At 34.0% G+C, this 25,488-nt stretch overlaps 1 protein-coding gene across 1 annotated transcript; it reads right to left on the bottom strand.

Moving 5' to 3' along the window:
• Positions 1 to 1,524: 1,524 nt before the first annotated feature.
• Positions 1,525 to 21,486, bottom strand: LOC136205778 (protein MICRORCHIDIA 2-like). The gene is made up of 18 exons (XM_065996563.1): positions 21,031 to 21,486; positions 20,868 to 20,942; positions 19,614 to 19,648; positions 18,790 to 18,868; positions 18,605 to 18,694; positions 14,930 to 15,005; positions 13,855 to 13,933; positions 13,626 to 13,754; positions 11,153 to 11,251; positions 10,561 to 10,668; positions 10,326 to 10,475; positions 9,593 to 9,685; positions 9,298 to 9,349; positions 9,103 to 9,214; positions 8,081 to 8,315; positions 5,599 to 5,678; positions 2,247 to 2,289; positions 1,525 to 2,168 (listed from the first exon to the last, which is right to left on the bottom strand). Exons 1-18 carry the CDS (start codon positions 21,299 to 21,301, stop codon positions 2,061 to 2,063), a joined length of 1,914 nt encoding a protein of 637 aa, XP_065852635.1. The 5' UTR covers positions 21,302 to 21,486; the 3' UTR covers positions 1,525 to 2,060.
• Between the last annotated feature and the right edge of the window lie 4,002 nt (positions 21,487 to 25,488).

Here is a 25,488-nt window from a genome sequence, read left to right as displayed (position 1 = left end):
AAAATCATCTCCAACAGCCTCTTAGTGACTCCTCAAATTACTAAAAGCCTTTCCACCCTCTATATTAATAGAGAGCCTCTCTCCACCTCTTAGTGCCTCATAATTTCATTTTTTATTAATAATTTATTATTGAAGTGTCTCTCCTCACGCTATTGGTAAATATAACAATAAATAATAATCTTAATAATAAAATAATAAATAAGAAGTATTGTTGGAGATGATATATCTTAGTAACTCTTAAATCACTAAGAATAAATTATTTATATTATTCTTATAGAGTGGTCTAAGAGTCTCTAGGAGATGCTCTTACTAGGACACTTAGATCCATCCGTAAGACTCTTAGATTTTGGCAAATGCACAAACAAATCCATCTGTAAGACTGTTAGATTTTGGGAAATGCAGCATGAGAAATTTGTAGTTCAGTATGTCACCTTCTCCATTGTCTTACCTTAATTTAAGGCTGCAAATGTGACACTTATCACGATTGCTTCCCCATCCCAAAAAAATTATACTCATCCCCCGATAGATCCTATTCATCATTACTCAAATTGTGAATAACATTTTTTCTTCAGTGAAATCTTAAATTTTTATCCGTCCCATTATTTAAGTCATTTTAAGGTTTTTTTTATCACAGATTAAAAAATTAAATTAATTTTCTTCAGTGAAATCTTAAATTTTTATCCGTCCCATTATTTAAGTCATTTTAAGGTTTTTTTTATCACAGATTAAAAAATTAAATTAATATAAAATTAAATTAATTAACGATGGATTAATTGCAAATAAATGTCATGCAGTTTCACATTTTTGCAGCTTGATACCTGTGGTTTTTGTTACAAACCAAACCCCATGGTTTACATAAATTTTATTTTTTATTGACTTTACTAAATTTGACCGATAACGATCTCAGAATAAAAAAAAATCAACAAATTAAAATTGTTTAGTATCATATTTACTAACCACACAACTTAAATAACATCAAACTTATCAAACTTAAAAAGTTAAAAAATTAAAATTACTAGTATCATATTTACTATGGAACCACACCACTAAAATAACCTCAAACTTAAAAAGTTGAAGAATTAAAATTGCTTAAAATATTATTTAATTCTTGAAATTTTTTATTTTGAAGTCGTTATCAGACAAATTTGATAAAGTAAAAAAAATGGAAATTTTGTAAAACACAAAGTTTGGTTTGTAACAAAAAAAATCACAGATACTAATCTACAAAAATGTGAAACCAATGAGAAAGAATAAGCTTTGGAATGTTAAATAACACATGGATACAATCAAAATTCAATTTTTGGACCGAAAAACCAAAATAGTCCTTGGAAAACTAAATCAATTTATATTTTAGAAAAATTTTTATAAATCTCACTTTCTAAAATGGCTTATATAATGGGACGGAGGGAGTACAATCGAACAAATATTATCTTTAAAATATTAGTAATACTTAATACAAAAGAATAATAATGAATCAATCATTATTCATAGTAATATATCAATGTAACAAATAAAAAATAAATAAGACAAAAAAAAAACATATATAAATATATTATTTTAAGAAAATTCCTAGGGGGACACATGGGGTTGAGGATCACAGTGGGATGGATAAAAGTACCCACCCCATCCTCATAGGGAAACTAAATGAGAATTTCCCGTCTGGGGCATAAAAATATAATCTCCGCCGCATTTGCAACCATGTATCATCTTATATACCAACAATTCAACGAACCTACACATGCTCACAGCTGCAATTTACACTAATACTGAAACATTAAATTCGGCTATGCTACCATTAACTACACTCCCTCCAAGTCAAACCTAAAGTAGGAAACCACAACTGAGTTTTACAAATGGATCTTCCTACACAGGCAAAAAGGCATCCATAGCAACTTGGTTTTCCAACAACTGTAGCTTTCTAACTCTGTAGTTTTTTTTTTATAATAAACAAACTCACACTTTTAGAAGCTAACTTTTGAATTAGTGATTCTTCAAAGGATTAGTTTGCTGTTGCTCTTGCCCGGCCAGCGGAAGGCTTGAAAATAGCATTATGAAATTTCTTACGTTTGATGTGCCGCTGTCTTTTGTTTCCTTTTAGTCTCCAGATGAGCAGAAAGTTGAGCGCACTTCCTCTTGGCCTGCTCCAACTCTTTCTCCAATTCTGCTATCTAATATTGTCCACAACAAACTCTATTATTATTATTCCAGCTTTAACTTGTAACTATATGATGCAAATTAATACCTACCATCTGTTTTTTCTCAGTCTCCTTCTGTCTGAGATCCTCGCACCTGTAGAAACACAGTTGTGAACGCAGTTCATCAACACATAAACTCACAACTCCATCACAATATAAAGCTACTTGGACAAACTTAAATTAGAAATTAAGGGAGACATCAGCAGGGAACATGACTGAGATATGGAAGGAAAAATCCTTATGAATTGGCAATACATGACCCTAGAGTAGCTGTAGTTCATAGAAATCAAGATACATAGGGTTCTCCTAATAAAATGACAGCCATGAATGAACTAAATTAACAAATGCCCAGAAAGGACAATGTAGAAGAGAACTCTGAGCACCTGACAATCTTAATTTAACCAAGCCAAGTTTCATGTCAATAAAACAAGAATAAGATGGAGACTTCATGTGAACCCCAAATCCAACTTACTCAAGAGCTGCTCCTTGTAAAAATGATGATACTTCTCTTTTCATGTATATAGATAATGCAATGTTTCTCTTGCAGCTCTCTGACAATATTTTCTCAATGTCCATAAGCATCAGTAGCTAGTTTGCTTTCCATTATTTACTGATTGAAATTTAGCCTCCAGTTTTCGTGTTATTAGACTTGCTGTAACTGTTAATTGTTTCTCTGTAGGCTCTTGATCTTGAAGAAATTGTTTCTTCGCTCCTCTTTAAATGGGAACTGCCACGAGAGGGCATGAATTTGTTAAAATGATAGACAACAGGGGGTGAGGGAGGCTATGTACTGGATTACTCTAGTAATGAGTCAAGGATCTGGAAACTAGAGAGTCTACTAGAAGGATCGCAGAGTGGAGAACTATTTGGGACAGAAGGCAGTTAGCTATTCCTAGCTGGACAATAGGGTGGTAGAGCAGGAATGGAGGTATTTCCAAGGGCCGGGTGAAGTTTGTTTCCCTTTTCTTTTTTCAATAGTGCAAAGGTCTGATCTACAGTAGAGAGAGGAGATCAGAGTAATAGCTTGGGGATTTAAGCAAGTGTGAATCCAAGCTGGTTATTGCTTTTTTTTCTCTATCATTTCCAGCGGGAAATTCATCAATAAAACTACCTTATTCCTCTGTTGTTGTGTTTGTCTGTATTTACCAAACAGATCTGACCTACTGAGTGGATAAAAAGGGTAGGTCCAATGGCCATATGCCTCCAGGCAATGCTGGAAAGAAATTAATGAGGACGAGACATACCTTAAGGCAATGCTGAAAACTAATGAGGAGAAAATAGACGGTGTTCACAGGGTACAGGAACCAAGACTATTGGTATCTAAGATGCAGCAAGCCATCACAAGTCTGCAGCGATTCATTCAAGGGGAAAAATGGGTGTAGGATGATTTCAGGAAATGATACAGTGGGTTCTCGGCATGAGTTTAATCAAAAACCCAAGAAAGAAATAGCAAACATGAGAAGAATCTAGCAACCAGTTGGACAAAAACCAAGAGAATTGAGAAGAAATTTTTAAAAAATATATTGATTCATTAGAGAATGGCCTAGCCCATTGGCATGAATGTTCTGGAGGGGCGTGAGCTGCATAAGACGGGCATTTAGGGTATAATCATTAGTATATAGGTTACTTCTTTTTTTTTTTTTGAACCATATAGGTACTGTTTTAGGGGGATAGTTTTTGGGTAATCTTTTGGCTGCTGTTGCAGAGGGCTCTACTTTAGTAGAGAGGGGGATTTCTCCTGTGGGTATTAGGGCATTAGCACTATCCATTTTATCCTTGTTCACCTTTGTTTTCCTTCTATATCAATATATCAGTATTTCTCTTTTATATTGCCATCTCTGTGTTTGAGTGTCGATCATTGGGCCGACCTGCCTGATGTTGTTAAGTCATGGAAGAAACATGCCAAACTGATAAATTTTTGAGTTGTGAGAAAATTAAGGAGGATTTGAGAGAGATGACAGATGATGTGAGCAAGACTTGATGTAACCGCAAGGATCCAAATGACTGGTTAAGGCGCATTGAAACATACTTTAGCTTCAATCGAACACCGCCGAATCAACGTTTCTCTGTAGTTCAGAAATGTATGGAGGTTTCTGGTAAACATCGGTTCAACCATATTTCTGAAATCTTTGCATATTTGACTTGGTCTGAATTTAAGGAGTTTTCATGGAGGGATTTGGAAGTTCAGAAACTCAAAATGGGGAACAAGTGGACAAAGAAGCAGAGCTGACATGGTTGAAGTTATGAACTCAGTTTCTAAGGATGGGGAAGATGAAGGAAATGAGATGAAGCAGCAAGGGCGGGATTCCATTGTCGATGTTGATTATGGTTCATCAATTGTTCCTACATTTGACAGTCATCAATAAGAGGTTTCAATGGACATCATACATGTATAACAAACGGAGGAGCAATTAACACAGCAAGGAGAAGAGGATAAGAAATTGCAGCTGCTGCCAGTGATGAGTTTGCATCAGGAAGAATGTGACCTAGAGGAACGAAAGGGATATTGTCCACCGTTTGAATTGGGGACCACAGGTGATGTGTGCACAACTAATTCAATACCAGGTGATGTGTGCACAACTAATTCAATACCCATTTTTTTCTGACATGGGACAAGAATTTCAGACCTATAAAAGATGTTGGTATCCTCTACCCAAGGAGAATTTAAGTAGGTCCCTCAATATTTCTCAGTCTCGTCGTCCATTTAATATTGACGCTCTGACCAAAAGAGTGGTCGATATGGGGAGATGTATTTGACAATCAAATTTCAGATGATGAGACCAGTGAATGTGAGGTCGGAGATACAAAGGCAGGGAGCACTGAATTTCTGTCATTGGCATCCGCGATTGTTCTTCTGAAGTAGTGGAACATATGGCGTCGACAGCAAAAAGGACAATTTACAAGGTATGTGCTTGACATGGGTCAGACCCACTTAGCCCATAATTTAAATGGGCATTTTCGACCCATGAGAGATAAGAAAGGCTTCTTGAGGGTTCAAAATTGGGTATTTCGGGTATCAAAGAATGAAAACAGCAAAGAGGGAGAATTTGATGGGGTTGAAGATGTGGAGATTGGAGAAAGAGAAAGAAATATGCAGCCAGGCAGATTTCCGTTCTCGCCTACCAATGGGTGTGATATGTGATATGAGGAGGGGACCACTAACTACATACAATTATATATCAAAATCAGATGTTGATCATGTGCAAGGGGCCATTGACAATATTTCTCAGGAGAAGACATATTTCTCTTTCTTACAATAGTGGCATGGTCAACTTTTGAATTAGAATATTAACAGATGACAAACTCTGAGACAAGCATGCAACTTATTGCCATTGAGGTAAGATGGGTCGACACATGATAATAACAGCTGAAACAGCTAGATTGAAAAAATCAAATAGTTTACCTCATAAAAAGTTGTATGTTCTCTTCGCAAATCTGATCAACTGGCATGTTGTTTTCAGATATGACTTCAGCATGAGGCCTCTACAAAATAAGGATTTGATTAGTGAATTGGGATTGGTAACATATTATTGCGGAGAAATGGTATGTAAGCTGTAAGCTATAAATCTTGATATCCACGAACATACAATGACATTTGCTGCATATACCATAATAAAAATTGAGGAATTGGGTTGCCCCGTGCAAAACCTCTACCTCACTTCATGAGTAAATTGCCATCTCAGATCAAGTCAAGTAGTGTCAACTTTAAATAAAAAATAATTAATTGTATTTAAGCTAAGAATATATATAATATACAATCAGATATGGCTCATTATTCTACCAAAAAAAAAAGATATGGCTCATTATTAGTCACACCTTGCAAGCGTACTACAATTAAAATCCATGCCTGATTAATGGTTCAGGTATCATGACCCAACTAGGTGAGTGAAATGGGTATCCACCTGCTAGATCACACAAAATCCCATTGCCAATAAAAATGTGGTCCAACAATCGACTCTCATCTCCTAACTGTTTCTGTTTATATGGTGGTTTTATTAACTACGGGTTTAAATCACAGCAAGACATTATTTACAACCTTTTTTTTATTGCAACGTTTTTGTAACCCCTTTTTACAGCTATTTTCATCATACCACATATAGCTAATTAAGACTCTGACTTTAACTTGTTATGTATATATACAAATGTCTAGTCATTAAGAAAAAATGTTAAGAGCACGGGTCTGGGATCTAGTTATAGGACCTTGTTCTTATGATCTTCCAAGAAGGAATCTGTAGAAGGTCTTCCTACCCTTACCTATTTTGCTGAGCTGTCAAAGCCCGTTAACGTTAACGGAGACCTCGGGCCAACTGGCCCAAGCATTGGCACAAGCTTCGAGGAGGCTCCAGCAAGGAGTGCTGAATGGAACATATAAATGGTTGTTACTTCCAGACCCCAAGTTGGTATAAACACTACTATAGGGGACAGAGACCTTTTGGCGTATGATCTCCACCACCGCTAGGCTAATGAAAAGGCATTTGGCTTAAAGTGATCCATCCTAGTGCATTGGGGACAAGGAGACGGGCATCCAGTCTTGGGAAAGAGAGATGGATGTCACCATAGGGAAGGAGCTTTCTGGGGACTATGTGACCGACGGTCCATAGTGCACAAGATCGAGGTTTGACACACAGGGGAATCTTGTGGGACAGTATTTAGAAGTGGCTGATCAGTTTTAGCTTAGGTTCGCCTATACTCTAGGAAGTAGGACTTCGCGAAAAGCTGATAAAGGGTGGCCCGGTCGCACTACGCGAAAAGCTGATAAGAGAATAAATAACCTCAGGATCGGTTGGTTGGCTGTGGGCTTGGAGAAGTCTCGGTGCCACACGAGAATCTGGTCGTAGAAATAGAATTTACCGGAAATTGCTTGCTTTATTCCATAGCAGCTTATCCTTTTAAAGAGGAAAATACAAGCTTGACAGATAAACGCATCAGTTATCTGAAGGGTTTACAAAAAATTAAAATGCAACTCACAAAATAATTCTAATCAGAGGAGATCTAGTCCAGAAGTTCATCTGACCTGATCAACTGCTTGATCAAAATCAACTAAATTTTTTAATTTGCAAGCTAAGTTTATCTCTTAGCCCCACACTTCCTGTCTCCAATGGATGAATTCTTTTGTTTTGCTAATGTTTGATGCACTGTAGGCATGTCCATTACCAAAAAGCTCCACTAGAGTCCATACCTACAGTCACTAGGAAAGCCAAACATGCCCAACGAGCAACTAATGTCCATCTAGGCAAACCATCAAAGTTCCACTTAGACTAAATTATGACAAAAATAACAAGTAACCTGTGTTGTCAAGATTTATGCTTGATTAGGTGTAAGATGCCCCACATGGTCAGAAAAACAATTCCATTTAGAAGTTATATCAGAGACATATTTGCCAAATTTCTTCTACATAGGTTGTAAAATAATAGGTCGTTTATCACTGAATGGCCATACTATTCTTAATTGACATTTGACTTCAGTCAAATATTCCCAACAAAATATGATGCTAGATACTCCATATCTCAACAGGAATAATGAATCTCAAAATATGTAAGACTATTAGAAATAGCAAAACAATCACTACAACTGACAAAAAAAGGTTTCGGGACACAAAAAGGCAATCCTAATATTCTCTTTCTTATACAAAAAGGCAATCCTAAATTCTCTTTCTCAAATGCTAAAAAGCACCCTGGTCTAAGCCCATCAGCATAGAGAATTATGCTACATATCAAGGTTGCGTTCGAGGATCTCCACGTAACCTATAATTGGATTGAGCCTGAGCAGCCAAGGTTTCTGAGGATTAGAACCAGACACAATGCGGTCTGCCCATGACTCATGTTAAACTGCATAGAGGAATTAATTTGGGACATATGCTATAAGAAAGGAAGGCTTACACTTACAGCAAAATTACTTTGTCCGCTACCTCCAGGTTGCCAATTGCTTATATGTGCTACGCCAGCTAAAAGATCACCATTCTGTTGGTCTAGATGCATTTCTTCTTGGCCATCAATTGGGAGACCAGTGTCGCACTGGTTAATAGGTAACTGCGTCTGTGATTTAGCAGCAGATTTCTGCTGAAAAAGCATTGCTCTATCAGCAGGAGACTGATGTCCAACTAAGTGGCAGTGGTTGTGCCTGTGAAAGGAGTACTAAATTTAGCTTCCAAATTCTGAATATGTAAAGTCTGATATAGTTAACAGGAATGGTTCAGTAACATGACCATGAAAATCCTTTATTCGAAGATCCAAGTACATAAAAAATAATAATAAAGAAAACACTGCATTCGAATGGGTTATCCTCAGAATTAAAATAACTACTTGCAGCAGTGTGATGCCTTCAATATCGCCATGTGTTCCATTTCAGCTCCAAAAATATTCTTTATCTTGTCGTTATGCTTTAGTCAACCCATTAAAAGACCAAAAATACTCATTACAACTACCTACACAATAAACTCAAGAGTTCCTATCTGAATAATATCACCATGGTTGCATAAATCTGGGTATTCGGTAATTATTTATGGCTGATGGTGATATTGCACATTCAGTGCAAGTTAAAGCATGTTGCTGATGAGTATGTGTTCAGTCAAAAAATTAATATACTGTGTGCTGCACAGCATTCTGAGCTTATAGTGTTTGGAAAGAAACAGCAGGGCTTTTCTACAGAATGGCATTGGGTTAGGTTAGGAAGTGAAATTCATAGAAGGTACTCTACAAGGAGTCAAGAACCAAAAAGTAGCTTCATCGATTTGGAAACTAAGGAGGACACTTAAATGCCAAACACCCTCTTTCTTTTCCTACCAACCTTCAAGTGAAGGAGTAAAAAACCTTCTTGCTTTCCTACCAACCTTCAAGGACTGGAGGAAAAAAAGTATATGTACAAAATTTTCAAAGATTTACAAGAAGGATAATGAATAGTGACGAACCAGTACTCCATCTGTATTTGTTTCAGCTTAGCTTCCAGCCGAATAAACAATGGTGACCTTTCAAAATCTTGTTTATCATGTGCAGGTTCAATAAAATTTGCTTCAAGAACTCCTGCAATATATCAGTAAAAATATGATTACCAAATATTCAAGGAAGCATTTCAAAAATATTAAATGTAGTGGAAAGTTGAATACCAACAACCCCGTTTCCTTTTGAAGCACCTTCGCTAGTGACTTTCCAGAAGGGCTGTAAAAACACTAATCCAAGTAATCATTCACAATAATTTTCCACTAAGTATGCTGATGACTAGTTAGCTAAGGCATTAATTAAATACCTTCCAACATATGAACCAAGTTTTGCAAAGTTTTTTTTTTTTTTTTAAATAAGCAAAATTCGAACAACTTCATTCATAGATAACACACAAGTTAACTCAAGCAGATGTGCATCTGAAAGTGCATGAAAAGTATACATGAGTATGATTAGATATACCCTGATAAGGCGATTTTTATGGTATACGTTGAATCCACAAACTGCAAGTTCTGGAGCCTCTTTTATGAAGCCAATGGTTGTATCCACAGTTACCTGGCACCCACCAATTTCGCATCAAAGCATAATCAAAATATGAAAGTAACACCCTCAAAATAAAAACAAATAAATAAAATAAAAATAAATAAAATGGTCAAATTTTATCTCTTTCAAACTATTGGAAAAGAAAAGCATAGAATACCAGTGTTAAATATAGTTCTGAATTGTATTTTAAAAGACCATATGGAACATAAAACAATTCATAAAAGAATTACAGAGAAGATAACTTTAGCCCAACAAATACTGCTAAAAGTAATGGATCAAAGAAGGTGGAGATAATAATCTATGCAATTCGCTTTAAAATTTGTTAGCGTGTGAACTTAAATAATGAACTATTAAACAACACCATAGGACATCCACATGATTCTTATGCATGTTTATCTTTTTCTCGTATAAAAAATATTGAAGATTTTTTTTTTTTTAATAAAAAAAATATTGAAGAATTAAATTACCAATTTTATGTGAGACAAGTTTGTGACTGATTCTATCCTATTCATGCTATAATTCACTTCACTCTTCATAGGAGCCCATAATTCTTTGTCCAAATTATACCACAACATATATTGCAAAGGTGAAAGAGCATAAATTAATAAAAATAAAGGAAGTATTTGTCATTCTTTTCAATAATGTATCTTACCTCTTGTAATGCCATTCTAAGTTGAGGTCTGTATGACACCTTTTTTGAGTATTTTAAGTCATCTGCAATATTAAACTGCTGCACAGGCTTCCCTCTCAATATAATACTGAAGTTTGTGAATTTTCTTAGATATAAAATTGAAGCATAAGCCTACAGGGCGAGAAAGAACAATTTGAAATTAGTTATACTGAAAAATAAAAGGCATACAGAAAAGACAACACATTTAAAAGCTCACCCTTAATGAATAGCGACAGCGATACGAGATATGAGATTGAAGTTCAACAACTTTTTTGTGTACTTTTCTTTTCTCTCCATGATTAGCTTCATCCCTCAATCGTATATCCTACATCAAAGATCAAAAGGGAACAAAAAATGCTATTAAAATGAACTAGTATCTGTTTGACATAGCACAAATCATCAACCTCAGGATACTACTTTTCAGCAGACTTCCTTAGAATCTTTCACAACTACCACTAATTTAGCCAAGACATAAATCAATTAAAGTAAATTATAAATGCACTAGCTAAAATTTGGATTAATGTTCTATTAAAAGGGGCGGCCCGGTGCATTACGCGTCCGGGTCCGGGGAAGGGTCCCACCACAAGGGTGTACTGGGGGCAAGCCTTCCCCTGCCAATTTATTTGGCAAGAGGCCGCTCCTAAGACTCGAACCCGTGACCTCTTGGTCATACGACAACAACGTTTACCGTTGCGCCAAGGCTCATTGCATATTAAAATTATAAAAAGCAGATCATTCTGTAAATAATACTAAAGGCACATTAAATGGAAACAACCAAGCTGTTGATAGACCATGACTAATAATAATACCTCATCATCATCATCAAAACTCAGTTCATAGATGCCTTCATCATTCAGCCATAAATTGTATATTACTATTTTCGTCCCATGTGGTCCAATATCCTCAAACTGTGGAACAGAAACAATGTAGCGAGGTAAGAGAAAACCATCCCAAGGTTAAAAACAAGCAGTACATGATGAGTTTCTTTTTTTTTTTTTTTTTTTGAAAGAAAGAGAGTCAGGAGTTAACAATTATGTTGCTTCAATGATATGATCTTCAATAAATGAGCTAGAAGTTATAAGAGAACATTTAATGTGAGGAGAAACATCAGACGAAATGGATGCCACTGGTGATCGTATATCACACCACAAAACCACATACTGGAAACTGGAAAAACCTGTCACTCATTTATACATTGAGATCTTCACGTCCTATCAACATTATTAATATGCATAGAAATAGCAAATAACCCAGGACAAAACAATTGTATTGGCAACTGGGAAGTAGAGAAAGCTAGTACTATTTCCCCATTCAAAATTCTTTTTTCTACACAAATACTCCTCCAGTGCATCCCAAATGATACATTCTAGAATCTATACAAGAAGGATATGGTATTTGACAAGGTAATCAAAACAAAGTGGTATCAGGTTGTAGCATCAAAAGAACTAGCACGCCTGGCTGAAAGCACAAGTATGAACATCTTTGGATAATCAGGAAAACTCTCAAATTTCTATAGTTTGGCAAGAGTTTGATCAGATAGAGCAAACATAATTGCGTAACTAAATGACTATATTATACATTGAAAAAAAAAACATTGATAAATTTGTAAATTTTATATAAATGGGTTCATAGCAATTTTCTTTCATGGAAAAAGGTTAACAGCCTAAATAGATCAATTCATGTTTTAAAAACATTTGCAAATAAAAGTTCAGATTTTTGGAGAAAAAAATAATATGAAGAAAAAACGAGAGTCACCTAGCAACAGGAGTGATTCTCTCTTTCTACCTTTCTCTCTTTTTCCTCTACTCATCCTTCTTCTACTTTTCAATAGATGTAAAAACCATTAGCCTATAATGGTTATAATGACAACTTGAATTCTTCCAATGTGGTTTAAAAATCATGATCAAATAGGTAGCTTTGTATTTCTCCCATCAAATTTCATGAACTGGTAACATGTTACAAAATCAATGGTACTAAAACCCTGGAAAAAGCAATCTATATGATTTACAAGGAGTAGCTTTTGAAGAACATCAGGTGATTTTTTGCCAGTGAATGCTAAAAATCACCTGAAACATTGTATTCTTTTTCCCACTATGCCAGAATCAAACATTAAATTTTCCTGAACTCTTCAAGAATTGCTTTATTGTAGGTTATTCTAAAAATTATTTAGTCCTTTGATACATTGGTATTTAGAAACTGAAAAAGAAACTTTGGCTAAATACTTAAATTTGAATTGGGAAAACAGAAAGAAGGGCTTAAAAATTAAAACTGCCTATGCTTGTGTAGCCCACCATTCAAGCAAAGATTTATACATAAAAAGGATACAAGGAGTCAACTGGCTGAACATACCAGCTAAAGTGCTTGATGATAGGACCAAACTAAACTTGAGGGTGGCAAATAGCTTAAGGGAAAATTTTAGCCTTTGGCTATCTAAATGACAGGATGGAAGTAAAACTTTAAATTTGAGGAGGTCAAAGTTAAAAAGACAGGTGAATATGAATGAGAGCATGATTAAGTTGAGTGGTCCTCGTTCAACTATTTAAAGCATGCAGGATCACAATATTTCCGTAAATTACACCAAAAGTTGGAGGTTCAAGTTTCACGAATCCCCCAAAATGTAACAGCACCATGATATTTGAACACAAAAGTTAACATTATATATATATTAAAAAATAAAAAAGCTTAAGTGAGTTGGAGGCAGCTAAAAATTATAAGCGGCACCTTCAACCTCCAATTACTGTGGTGGATGGTTTACTCCCTATGAGCCCATATGATTTTCCAATGATTCTTTCCATCTTATACTTCATGGAAGTCTTACTAAATTATTTGCAAACTGGGTGTGATTTTTATCTATAAATTATGGATGATGTAGCATATTATTATTGTTTATTCCACATCTTATGTCATGGCTGAGTCTAAGAATTTCTATTATAAATGAGCATTCATTTCCGCTAGAGTACATATGTTTCCCCTCAAAAGAAAAAAATATATTCTGTTGAAGACATTTCTTGTGGAACACTAGAAAATGCAGAGTACCAATTGAAACAATACCAATACTAATCTCTGAGTTTCGAACATCCCAATCAAATCAATTATGCAATAGCAAGTACTTGGTTTTTTTTTTTTTTTTTTGAAATAAGTACTTGGTATTTTTGTTCAACCAGATAACATCAAAAGCATTTGAAACACTTTTGAGTAATGACTAGTGGCATTGTGGACAATATCCTCCATAGAAAACAAATAATTGGTTTCAAAGCAAATGTTAAGAATGATTTAATTAACCTGTTGCATGAGCTCATCCTTTGATGTAAAAGGGGACCATTCAAGTATTGTCTTCAAATTCGAAGACCAATCATCTTGCGAGCTATAAATTATTGGCTCCACCCAATGGCCAGAAATGTCAAAATCAATCTGAAATAAAGGTCAAACCATTTGTTTATAGGTCAGAATGAATGCAGTACTTATTAAGACATACTTAAACAGAAAGTATCAATGTTATAAGAAGAATTACCATTGGAACAATAACATCATCCTGCCCAGTTTTTCGCAAAAAGGTATAGGATAAGAGACCCACACTTTGAGTCGCTTTGCTGGAGCACATAAGTACAAACAGAAAAATCAGCCATAGAACCTAGGTGGGTTTCATGAATAGAACATAATATCAACGTTATTTACCATTCTTTTCTAGAAAAATATTGCTATATTAGTTTTGTGCATGAAAGACTGAACATTAAAATAAAGGTTCAGAAAATGCATGTCCATAACAAAAAAATGTGACCAGGTACCTGGTTGCATTCTAAATTGATCATGATAACACTCACATTCAAGAAATAAAAGCATGAATAATTTTTATGCTTTTCTAAGAAAAGCATTGGAAACGAGATCATATAGTGAAATAAAATACCAACAGGGTGTTTAAAAATAAAGCTGAGGCTCCTTCTGTTTCATAAAAACGGGTACAGTGTGTTTAAATCATTGTGATATTAACCACGGGTCCAAGGCACATCCAATTATTCTAGAATTTCAAAAGCAGCACAGCTTGATGCAGTTAATAAGAAGATATCAAAGGGCTGGTTTATTTAAATTCTTCCGTTTTAAAATAATATATCTATTTTTCTTGTAAATTTTCTCTTTTTTTAAAATAATTTTCAGAATATTATGTAAGTTCCAGATTATGAACTTAATATTTAAGAAATATAGGGTTTGTTTCTTGAGTCTTCAGATCTTTCTTGCATAAATGTCTAATTACCTAATCTTTGATATAGCACCACATCACTATACCTGATCAGCCACCATAGTATTCTTTACCACATTCTCATGTTTTTAAAGTCAACTAGGAAACCTACACATCCATCCTTCAATTCGAAGTTCCAGATAAGTATCTGTCAAGTTACATAGCCGAGACAAGGCAGATTCTGGGATCTGTCTATATCACAGGTTCTCTCTAAAAGAAAATTCTATTGTTGAAAACCAACTAATTTCTAATAGAAAATAAAGATGAAAAATAATAGTAGAATTAAGTAATATAATAATTAAATTTGCAAAGCATGTCACATAAGTCAAAGGGAGTGGAAAATAAAGAGCACCTTGCATGCGATGTACGGCTGAAAACGAGAGCATCAGCACCTAATCGCATGGTACTTGTCTTGAACCCATTACCATCTGCAAACACATATGCTCTAAGAAATGCAAAATCATAGAATGAATTCAATCAAAGCAGATTAAATAAATTTGACTGGAACCAGAGAAAAAAATACACCTAGAATTATTGCATCATAGAGATTTTAATCATCACCAGCACCTTTGCAAGATCAATATATAAATACATGCCAAAGGGGAGATCTGGCTGAACTCTTACTGGAAAATTCATGTCAGTTGCATGCAACATTAAAAAAAAAAAAAGGGCGGCCCGGTCGCATTACGCGTCCCCGCTGAGCGAGGGTCCGGGGAGGGGTCCCACCACAAGGGTGTATTGGGGGCAAGCCTTCCCTTGCTAATTTAATTGGCAAGAGGCCGCTCCTAAGACTCGAACCCGTGACCTCTGGTCACACGGCAACAACGTTTTACCGTTGCGCCAAGGCATGCAACATTATCAATAAAAATAACTTAATTTGGCAACACTGACTCGGTTCCTTTCCCTCTTCAGTGCCTAATGCATTAGCAGTTTTTCAGTTTCAAGATTTCCTGCAAAAACTATACAGTTGTCTTTGTGATCTTTATTTATTACAATTTACAAGTCCTCATTGATGTAGGGTGACACTGTTCCTTATGTTTCTTTGGCAAGTCCTTGTAGTTCTGGTAAATATACAGGCTTAAGCTACTTTTGAGTATATAATAATTCAGACCTATGATGGTATATTGTTGAGTTTCCAACAAAAATTTCCTGGAATTGTTGCCTATTTGTTGTATGAAATATCAAACATTAGTCGCAATGCTTTAGGCAGTTCCATGTTTGAAGCTTTATATTTTCAAAATTTTCTTTCATTTCTCATAGCACTACATCAGATACTTTGGTCAACCAAAGTCAGCACAGTTGCATAGAGTTTCTACCATTTCAAGTTCTGAAATTAGTCAAGCGGCTGAAAGCCATTCCGAGGAACAAAAAACTTGCTATGTGTCCTACATCATTCTAATCCAACTTCAATAGTTCTGAAGGAATAAAAAAGATTCAATAAAAAGTAAAAAAGAAAAATCAAGAAGACCTCCAACAGCGCTCAAAAGACCAACTAACCTCACAGAAGCTGGAAAGCACAATAAATATAAAAAACAGTTCTAGAAGGATGCCGTTTCATGACAGGCCTTGAAATGCAATAGGCAAGTTTCCGGACTTCAAGCTTTCCTTCTTGTAATCTCGTACCTTATGCATTTTTTCTAAGATCAAATTCTCAGGCACTTCTTCCTACACTTCTGAGTCCACTTCTCAAAAAATATGCGACCCAACTCCTCACCTTTTTTTCGAACTTCATGTACTAGCCCACAGCCGATTTTCCTTGTTAAATTATTTCCAGTACTTGGCCCTAGGCTACATAAAACTTTCCTCATCCTCTTCCCCACATTAACGACGGATATCATGATCTATGCTGGCCAAAGATGTCCCACTTACAATTAGACTTGGCACAAATTCGGACCTTGGATATTGTGGCTTATGGTGTCCAAGGTGGCTCAAAACTTTATGGCTTGAGCTTGGACCATCGCATACCTGTCCTCTTGGAACCACTAGCTCTGCATATTCCTGACCTAGGGTGACAATTAACATTTACCTATGCTACATAAAGCCATTTACAATTTCTTACCCCGCCAGTGAGGGATAACACATTTCAACTTCCTAGTTTTAGTGTATTTGAAAGATTGCATTTGAATAATCTCAAACTTCAGACTTGTATGTATAGTACTCAATCTAACCTAAACCGACTTGGACCCCACGATGTCGCTTCCAAGTAGAAAACCGAAAGCCAATACTAATCCGAATAGGAAAAAAGATATACCGTCGGGCCGGGGGCGACTCCGCCCCCCGGACCCAGGCCAGGGGGCGCATCGCCCCCCTGGATCCCCGACTCGCTGACCAGGCAGCGAGACCCCGTTGCTTCCTGTCGTAGTGTATAATACAGATTCAAGGCATTACGACAAATTCTACTTTAAGTGGGTAATATACCGTGTGTGTGTGTATAGATTTAATTAATTAAATAAAAATCATTTTTTAGAGAGAAAAAAAAAATTGAATTAAAAAATTAAATGACACATTAATCATGCTGATCAATTCATCGCTAACCAAGAGGATACACACAAACATCCAAGTGTGATAAGCTCCCTAGGATCTGGTCCAGTTCTAAATGCCGAACAAGAATAACCACAATTCCAGTTAACCAGCTTTTCAGTCTGACAAACAAATCTGATATAGGTCTAATGACCCCGGATACAATTGTTTCTAGCAAGAAATACATTAGCTAGATGATTTTCTTTATGTATGTTTAACCTATTGTGATGTTAGTTTGTACGTCTTTGCTTTTACTGTGTTCCTAATTACTTTATGGCTTTCTAAAGTGACTAGAGATAATTATTTGTAATATTTCCCCACCTATGGCAACTACTTGATCATCAGTCATTTTATATGAAACTAAAGCAACTATTGTTTGCAAAGGTATTTGGTTAATTTAATCTTTGCATATTGAGAAGCTACTGATATTAGAGTCCATTAAATGCTCAAGCCTCTAAAAGTGCACAGTTTACAATTTGTTTGGACATGTATATTTTTATGTTGGTATCACACAAGGAATTCGTTCATGGTTGTAGAAAGAAAGAATTCTATTTTGGTCGGTTAAAACAATCATAAGTATGTGATGAGAACTGGGTGTGATGGGCCTTTATTTCAATATGTACTTTTGCTAAATAAATGTTATGAGATAGTAGATTACAAGTCAAACAATTCAATTATTTCCTCTATGTCTTAAAAATATTATGATATCTTATGTGGGATATGATTAAATTTCAATAATTTAATGAATCAAATAGTTGTCAAATCGAGATTCGACTCATGAATCGAAATCCTATTTTGTGAATCGTGACTCGTGAATCGAACCGAATCGTAAGATTCAGTTCCAATTCATAATATCATAAAAATAGAATATTTACCATGTTGAAGTCAAAATATTATCAAATATTAGTCTAGAAATGCAATTTTAATGTCAAAAAAAAAAAAAAAAATCATATCAACCAAGTGCTTAAAATTCAAATCCAATGCAAATACAATCCCAATTCTGTTTAATAACTTAGTTGAGACGAAGGGTTTGAATTTCTGACTCTGTTTTTTTGCCTTGTTGTCAACTTGATAACGATGGAATGAAGCTAGTTTTAGTTGATAACTTAATAAATAACAATCGGACTAGAGAAGAGTGAGTTTAGTAGTTAGTGTTGTTTAAGTTTTTTATGAATGAAGATGAAGATCCGACTCGAAATAGAGCTGAATCGAATCGAATTGTATGATTCGAATGGGAATCGTAAGATTCTGTTTTAATTTAGATTGACCTATAGATTCAGCTCGAAATAAAGCTGAATTGAATCGAATCATAAGATTCGAGTCGAGAATCGTAAGATTCGAATCGAGAATCGTAAGATTCTAACAACTATGTATAAACTATAGAACAATTGAAATTTCTCTCATCTCTGACTATCAGACTTTAATAGCTTATTTTTACTTGCATTAATTCTATGACATGATATGAAAAAATCCAGCCAAAACACAATGAAAACTATATAAGACTTACATTGTCCAATGGTTGTGTTCGATTTCTTTGAAGAATAACCCAAGCTCATGCATTTCCGTAAGGAATCAGGACCCATTCCACCACCATCATCTGTACAAAACATTAAAGTTATGGCTTTTTTAATCAAGGCAACCAATGCAGAAACACACACATAAACCAAAACATAGAAGTTGAGGCATACATGCCTTGAAATACTAAAGCAGGGGAGTTGTCCTTCATGATGTTAAATTTATCAACCTTCAGAAAAGTTGCACCATTATGAATCTGAAAACACAAGCAAGGTACAAATGTGGATTACAGAATTTACTTAGTGTGTTACTGATTACCATATAATACTGAATCCTTTAATTGAAGTTCTTAGTATCCTTGGCTTAGACAACAAAAAGGTTCAAAACTATGTTAGAAGGGCACAACTAGATACATATTCAAACACCACCTTCTACAATAGCCATATGCCCATAACATCTTTCGAACCTTCTCGCCCTCTCTTCCCTCTGAATCTAACTACATAAAATGGCACTAATACATCTCTAAGGGATAGGTGAAACTATTTGTAGAACGCACAGATAATTCATACTTTGTCACTTCTTGTTGATACTTAAGCAAAGACCAACATAGCTAAAGACCATGGACAAGAAAAAACTGAAAGTAAAAGTTCCAAAGATAGCGGCAACTTAAATCTAAGACGGACAGAACAAAAGATATGAATACATCAATTTGAAATCAAGCTAACATATGTCTAATGCCAAAGACGGTACTAATCATAAATTTTTCTAGCTCATGAAAGACATTGGCTCCACTTATTAGTTTTAATAAGGTGCGATACTAAAATTGGGTAATAGGAATTGATTGTCAGCTAAAAACATGCATAACTAGTGAACTTCTTCAACTTCTGACCCTGTGAAACAATAAGAAATTCACCAACCAGTAACACTTAATTGTATTAAACTCGGCAATAACAATAATAATCCAACAGTAGAATATAAATGAAACTTGACCTAAGTGATACCTCGTCAACAGCATTGTCCATTAACTCAGCAATTGCTGCCAAAAGATATCAAACAATATTTTGTAAATTGATAGAACAGCAATTATTTATCAGATAATATATATATACACACACACACAATAATAAAAAAAAAAAAAGGGCGGCCCGGTCGCACTACACGTCCCCGCTGAGCGAGGGTCCGGGGAGGGGTCCCACCACAAGAGTGTACTTGGGGCAAGCCTTCCCCTGCCAATTTATTTGGCAAGAGGCCGCTCCTAAGACACACAATACTTATAAAAAATTATCAGAGCAATATTATATGACAAAGTTATACCTTGAGAAGCAATGTATATGACATGCATGAACAGGCAAATACTACAAATCCTTCAGGACTGACCTTTTGTTCATTTTGCATTATAAAAATTAATGCATTAACAAAACATCTTTTTAGAAAAACATAGTAAAAACATGATTCAGCAGCAACTCCAGCAGTATTCATGGAAAATAATGGATCTGATTACTAAGATGTTCTTTTTGTAAGCTTGCAGAAGACTAATTTTCTCCTTGTAAAACACAATGTTGAGAGACGAAAGGTAGAACATGACTACAGCTGCAGCAGCAATCCAGCAATTACTCACTGAAAATAATTTAAGCTGCATAGTTCAAGAGTTCCTCTTTCTGTAAGCTTGTAGATTATTAGTTTTCTCACTGTTCCTTGAAATTAGACTTCTGTTTTAGACAAAAAAAAAAAAAAAAACATCTTTTTGCTAACTAATTTTCCAATGTCCTCAAGCACCAAAAAGATAGAAAATATTTTACAGTGAACATAATTTTCTCAATAATGTCAGAAAACATTTCTATAACAAAATCATTTACAAACATTACCAACAGCAAATGAATAACATTTTTATTTTCTTATAGTTGCAGACGTTATCTTCCAATATTCTCTTGTTTTGGGATTGGGACACATAAAGTCGGCATCCACTTCCTTAAACCAAGCTCCATAAAGTTAACACAGAACAAATAATTCACCTCTGCCTTTGGCAACCAAGGGAATCCTCCAATCCTACAGCTACAAACAACACTCTAGTTGATTCTATTAAAAGTCTTTTATTCCTAGGTTACAAGCAACTTCAACTGAACTAATAATATATTGCGCACGCAGCATTTCTCCAAAATGAGCTTTAAGAAAATAAGTTGGCAATAAACAGATAACTAAAAGCATTAAGAATCAATTCATCCTTGTTCCCTATGTTCTATCAAAAAATTAATTACCTCCAAACGCCCATTTATGAGAAGTTGCATTGGAATGCAAGAACTTGGGATGAACTCGTGCATGTTCCAATTCACCTGTAACTTAAGGAGAACTCTTAAAAAAAAAATAGTTACAGCATAATCAAGAGGTGAGGAAACAAAATGGGAGGACAAAGCTTGTAACCTTGAGCATTAGCCATTCTGTTAACGGGACCCACTTCATAACCTCCAGCTTTCCAGAAACTGCGATATTCGAGACCCTGACTGTCCGGCGCCGGCGAAGTATGTCCAATTTCCATAGCGCTCAGGCTCTGCTGCGGTTGCGGTAGTGATTTTGAGCTCGGGTTCGACGACGATGATTTATTGCTCGCCGCGACGACAGCTATGCGATCCTCGTCGTCGCTACTATCGATTTCGACCACATTGGTGGGTTGTTTTTGCAGTTTGGGAGGCATTTGATTCAGACTGGAATTTCAATTTCTATTTCAGAGTTAAGGTTTTAGTAACTCGATGATAAAACACAACTTGAGTCAAAGGAGTATTACGGCCTGCTTGGACGAATGGTACGAGAAAATCGGACCGTAGTGCAGCACAGTGTTCCGGAAACTATAAGCATGAATATCCGTGGCTGAATTACAAACTCTGCAATAGTTCGAACAACAACCTCTATAAATTAATAATTTTTATAATGTTGTAATATGGAATTTTATTAAAAAAAAATTACTATAAAATTTTATTAATTTATAAAAATATTAATTAATTAATAAATTATTAATTTATAGAGTTTTTTAAAAAAAATTTGAAATAAATTTTAAATAAATTTTTTATCTAATTCAATGAATAAATAAAGTTTTTGTCTAAAATCAATGAACTATATTCATCATATTTTTATGTAATAAAATTGAATATGGATTATATAAGTTAATTGAACCTGAAAGTTCATTGTTTTTGTGTTAAAAATATTCAATGTATCATAATTAATAAATTACTATATATATTGTGTTGCTATTTACCACCCCAAATTATTTATTACCGCTCCCATTTGGACAATTTTGCCCTTTTGATAAAAAAATAGCAAATTTTAGTGTAGGAGGGCGCAGGGCGGATCCAGCATTGGCTGGGCGGGTGCCATATCCGCCCAAGCCACTGGCTGGGCTGGTGCTGGACCCTCCTACACTAAAATTTATGTTTGGCACAATGGTAGACTTTTTAGTGATGGAAAATATTAAATCGTTCAATTTTTTTACGATGAAAAATACAAAATTCTTCAATTTTTTGTGACGAAAAATGCTAATCGTCAGAAAAAATATGCATTATGTTCATGATTTTTTTGATAAAAAAAATGTAAATTTTAATTTCCAACTCGTAATCATCCATTTTCGGGATTCGGGTTGTCACATATCAATTATTTTCATAATTTCAATTGTTGTTCGAGTTTGTGATTTTAGAAAAAGAATTTTCAGTTTTTTATCAAAATTATGATAAGGGCAAAATAGTCTAAATGAGGGCGGTAACTAGTAATTTAGGGCGGTATTTAACAATTCACTATATGATAAACGATTTTGATCACATACACCTTAATGACCATGTATAATTTGGTCATTCACCGTTAGATCTAGAATTATTAGAATCTTAAGGTTGAGGTTCAAAGTAGCTTAAGGCTTATCTTATTAATTTATTAAAATTAATCATTTTTTGAACCGACATAACAGTCTGTTTGTTTTACCTTTTGTTTGTTGTTTCCTGTTACAGTTTGCTGTTTGAAAATGATGCTTTTAAAAAAAGCAGAGATTCTCTACTTTTATAAAAAAAAAAAAAAAAAAAAAACTAATTTTCCATCTACAAAAGTCAAACAGGATGTGTTTAACCAAACACCTAAAACTTTCATTTTCAAAGTGAAAAAGCAAGTAGAAAGTCAAGAAACATCAATCAAACACTCCCAAATCGGAACCATAATCAATTATATTTTAAAAAACGGATAATCTAACCTGTGCCATGAGGCACAAGTTTATCTTTTACTTTTTTGGTGGTAAGTAATTAATATTACTTCTTTTTTTGTTGTAAATATAGGGTAAATTACACCCATGGCCACTGAACTTTATCCATTTTCACATTATGATCACTCAACTTCATTTCTTCCAGGTATGGTCATTGAACTTTACACTTTTTAACACCGGTGGCCACTTACCGCCTCAAAACGACCATTGAAGGCTAAAAATAAAAAATCCAAAGCCTTAATGATATTTTAAGGAACTTTAATTCTTGAAAATTTTCGTTTTGAGGTTATTTAGGTATTGTTTGGTTAGGAGAGAGAAAATGAATTTTTAGAGAGAGAATGCTCCAAAAAAATGTGATTTTCGAAAATAAAAAATATGGTTTCATGGTAAATGTCGTTCTGAACAACTTTAATTCTTGAATATTTTCATTTTGAGGTCGTTAACGATCGTTAACAGTCATTTTAAGAAGTTAGTTAAAATTGAGTGACTACCGATGTTAAAAAGTGTAAAGTTCAGTGACCATACCAGGAAGAAACGAAGTTGAGTAGTCATAATGTGAAAATGGATAAAGTTCAGTGGCCATAGGTGTAATTTACCCTACAGTTACAGCCAAAAAGAAGTAATATTACTACTTACCGCTAAAAAAGTAAAAGATAAACATGTGTCTCATGGAACAGGTTAGATTATCCGTTTAAAAAATTATTAATTTATCATGTATTAATTTATGAAGGTTTTACTATACAATGTAATTGTTATCGGTCAATGCAAAGTCAATCTCTCTAAAAATAAAATAAAAATACTTTTATGCCCTTTATCCGATGTACAATTATTATAATACACTTATCTCATTCTTTCTCTAAGACTCTGTTCTTTATCGTTGAAAAAAACTGAACTGAATGCTACTGAATTCTGAAATGAACTGAATTTAACTGAATGCTACTAAACTTAATTGTAACAATAATGATGATATTAGACTTTAAAATAATTTTAATGATAATATTAGACATTAATAAGCTCATAATAATAATAATAATAAATAAATAAATATGTTATTAAAGATAAAACTAAATTGAATATCAAATAAAAGCTCAGCTCGATAAAAGCCTATAAAATTAAATAAAAATGAGTCTAATTTAAACTAAAAATACAAATTACATACAAACACAAATTTACATACCATTTAAATCCCATGAAATTAAATACAAATACAAAATTTCATATGAATACAAATTTCCATTCAAATACAAATTTACACACAAATACAAATTTACATACATTTTACATTTTTGACCCATTTAGATTATTAACTATATTTTACATTTTTGCCCATTTAGATTCATATATGTTTAATATAAATTGTAAAGACCTCATATTAGCATTGTGGAATGGTATAGCGCAACAGATTTGGCAATCACGTCTAGTAGGGAATGAAGTGGGAGCGGAGAATGAAGATGATGATGATGATGAAGTTAACAAAGATGATTAAAAACAATTAAAATGTAGTTGGGACAGTTAATTTTTTCGAACATTGTAATGTAAACATATTGATATAATATTTATTTACTTTTCGCAAAATTTGAAACAAGTTGTACCAGATTAGTATATAATAAATAATTATAATTATAATAAAAATTGATAAATTAGTATATAATAAATTATTAATTATTTATAAATAATTATAATTATACTAAATAATGATAAATTATAGACAAATAATAATAATAAATTATATAAATAATAATTATTATTATTATAGTAAATAATGATAAATTGCTAAATACTGAACTGAATGCTGAAACTGAACTGAATTGAAATGAACTGATTGCTACTGAACTGAATTGATTGTAATAAAGAAAATTGATTTTTGGCAACGGAGCAAGTTGTTGCAAAAAATATTTTTAGCAACAACAGCACATGTTTCGCAACGACTTTCAGTTGTTGAGATACATTCCGTTACTAAAGGTTTCTGCAACGACATCCCGTTGTTGCAAAAAATATATATTTGGCAACTACACATGTTGTTGCAAAATATTTATTGTTGCGAAATATGCATGCCAGAGAATAAAATTTAACTTTTGCAACAACATGAGTCGTTATTGTAGATCTTTTACATTTCGCAACAAGTTATGGCGTTGCTAATCATTTACACTTTTTCGAAACGGCATTTTATGTTGCTGTATATTTTGCATTTTCGCAACAACTCATATTGCAAGTATAAATATTTCTTTTACACAACAATTGGAGTCGTTACCATAAATATTGATTTTTAAACAACTCTTGTCGTTGCCATATATTTGATTTTTTGAAACAACTCCCGCATTGCTATATATTTTAAAGTTTTGCAGCAATCGTTATTGCTGCTAAAATTATATTATTCGTAACAATTTTTATGTTGATAAAATTATTGTTTCTGCAACAGTTGAAATTGTTTCTATAAATAAGGAATTTAATTACAAATAGATTTAATATTTGACAACAACTTGTTGTAACAATAAATGTATATATAATAATATATATTATATTATTTTATATATATTATATATATATATATAATTGGAATACAATCTAATACTAATAGAATGCTACATATATTAACCATAATTAATTATCAAAGTAATATATATTCTTTACATATGAAACCCCTT

This window comes from Euphorbia lathyris, chromosome 1 (assembly GCF_963576675.1).
Source record: "Euphorbia lathyris chromosome 1, ddEupLath1.1, whole genome shotgun sequence".
Taxonomy (NCBI): Eukaryota; Viridiplantae; Streptophyta; class Magnoliopsida; order Malpighiales; family Euphorbiaceae; genus Euphorbia; species Euphorbia lathyris.
This window is presented reverse-complemented; position numbering and strand designations above follow the sequence as displayed.

What these genes read in the sequence shown, in the direction of transcription:
- LOC136205778 (XM_065996563.1), bottom strand. Translation starts at nt 21,301, where the DNA reads ATGCCTCCCAAACTGCAAAAACAACCCACCAATGTGGTCGAAATCGAT. An exon ending in AGGATGAGCTCATGCAACAG is followed by an intron (nt 11,252 to 13,625) that starts GTTAATTAAATC and finishes TCTGTTCCACAG; the next exon opens with TTTGAGGATATTGGACCACA. An exon ending in GTTTTGATGATGATGATGAG is followed by an intron (nt 10,669 to 11,152) that starts GTATTATTATTA and finishes TCTTTGATGTAG; the next exon opens with GATATACGATTGAGGGATGA.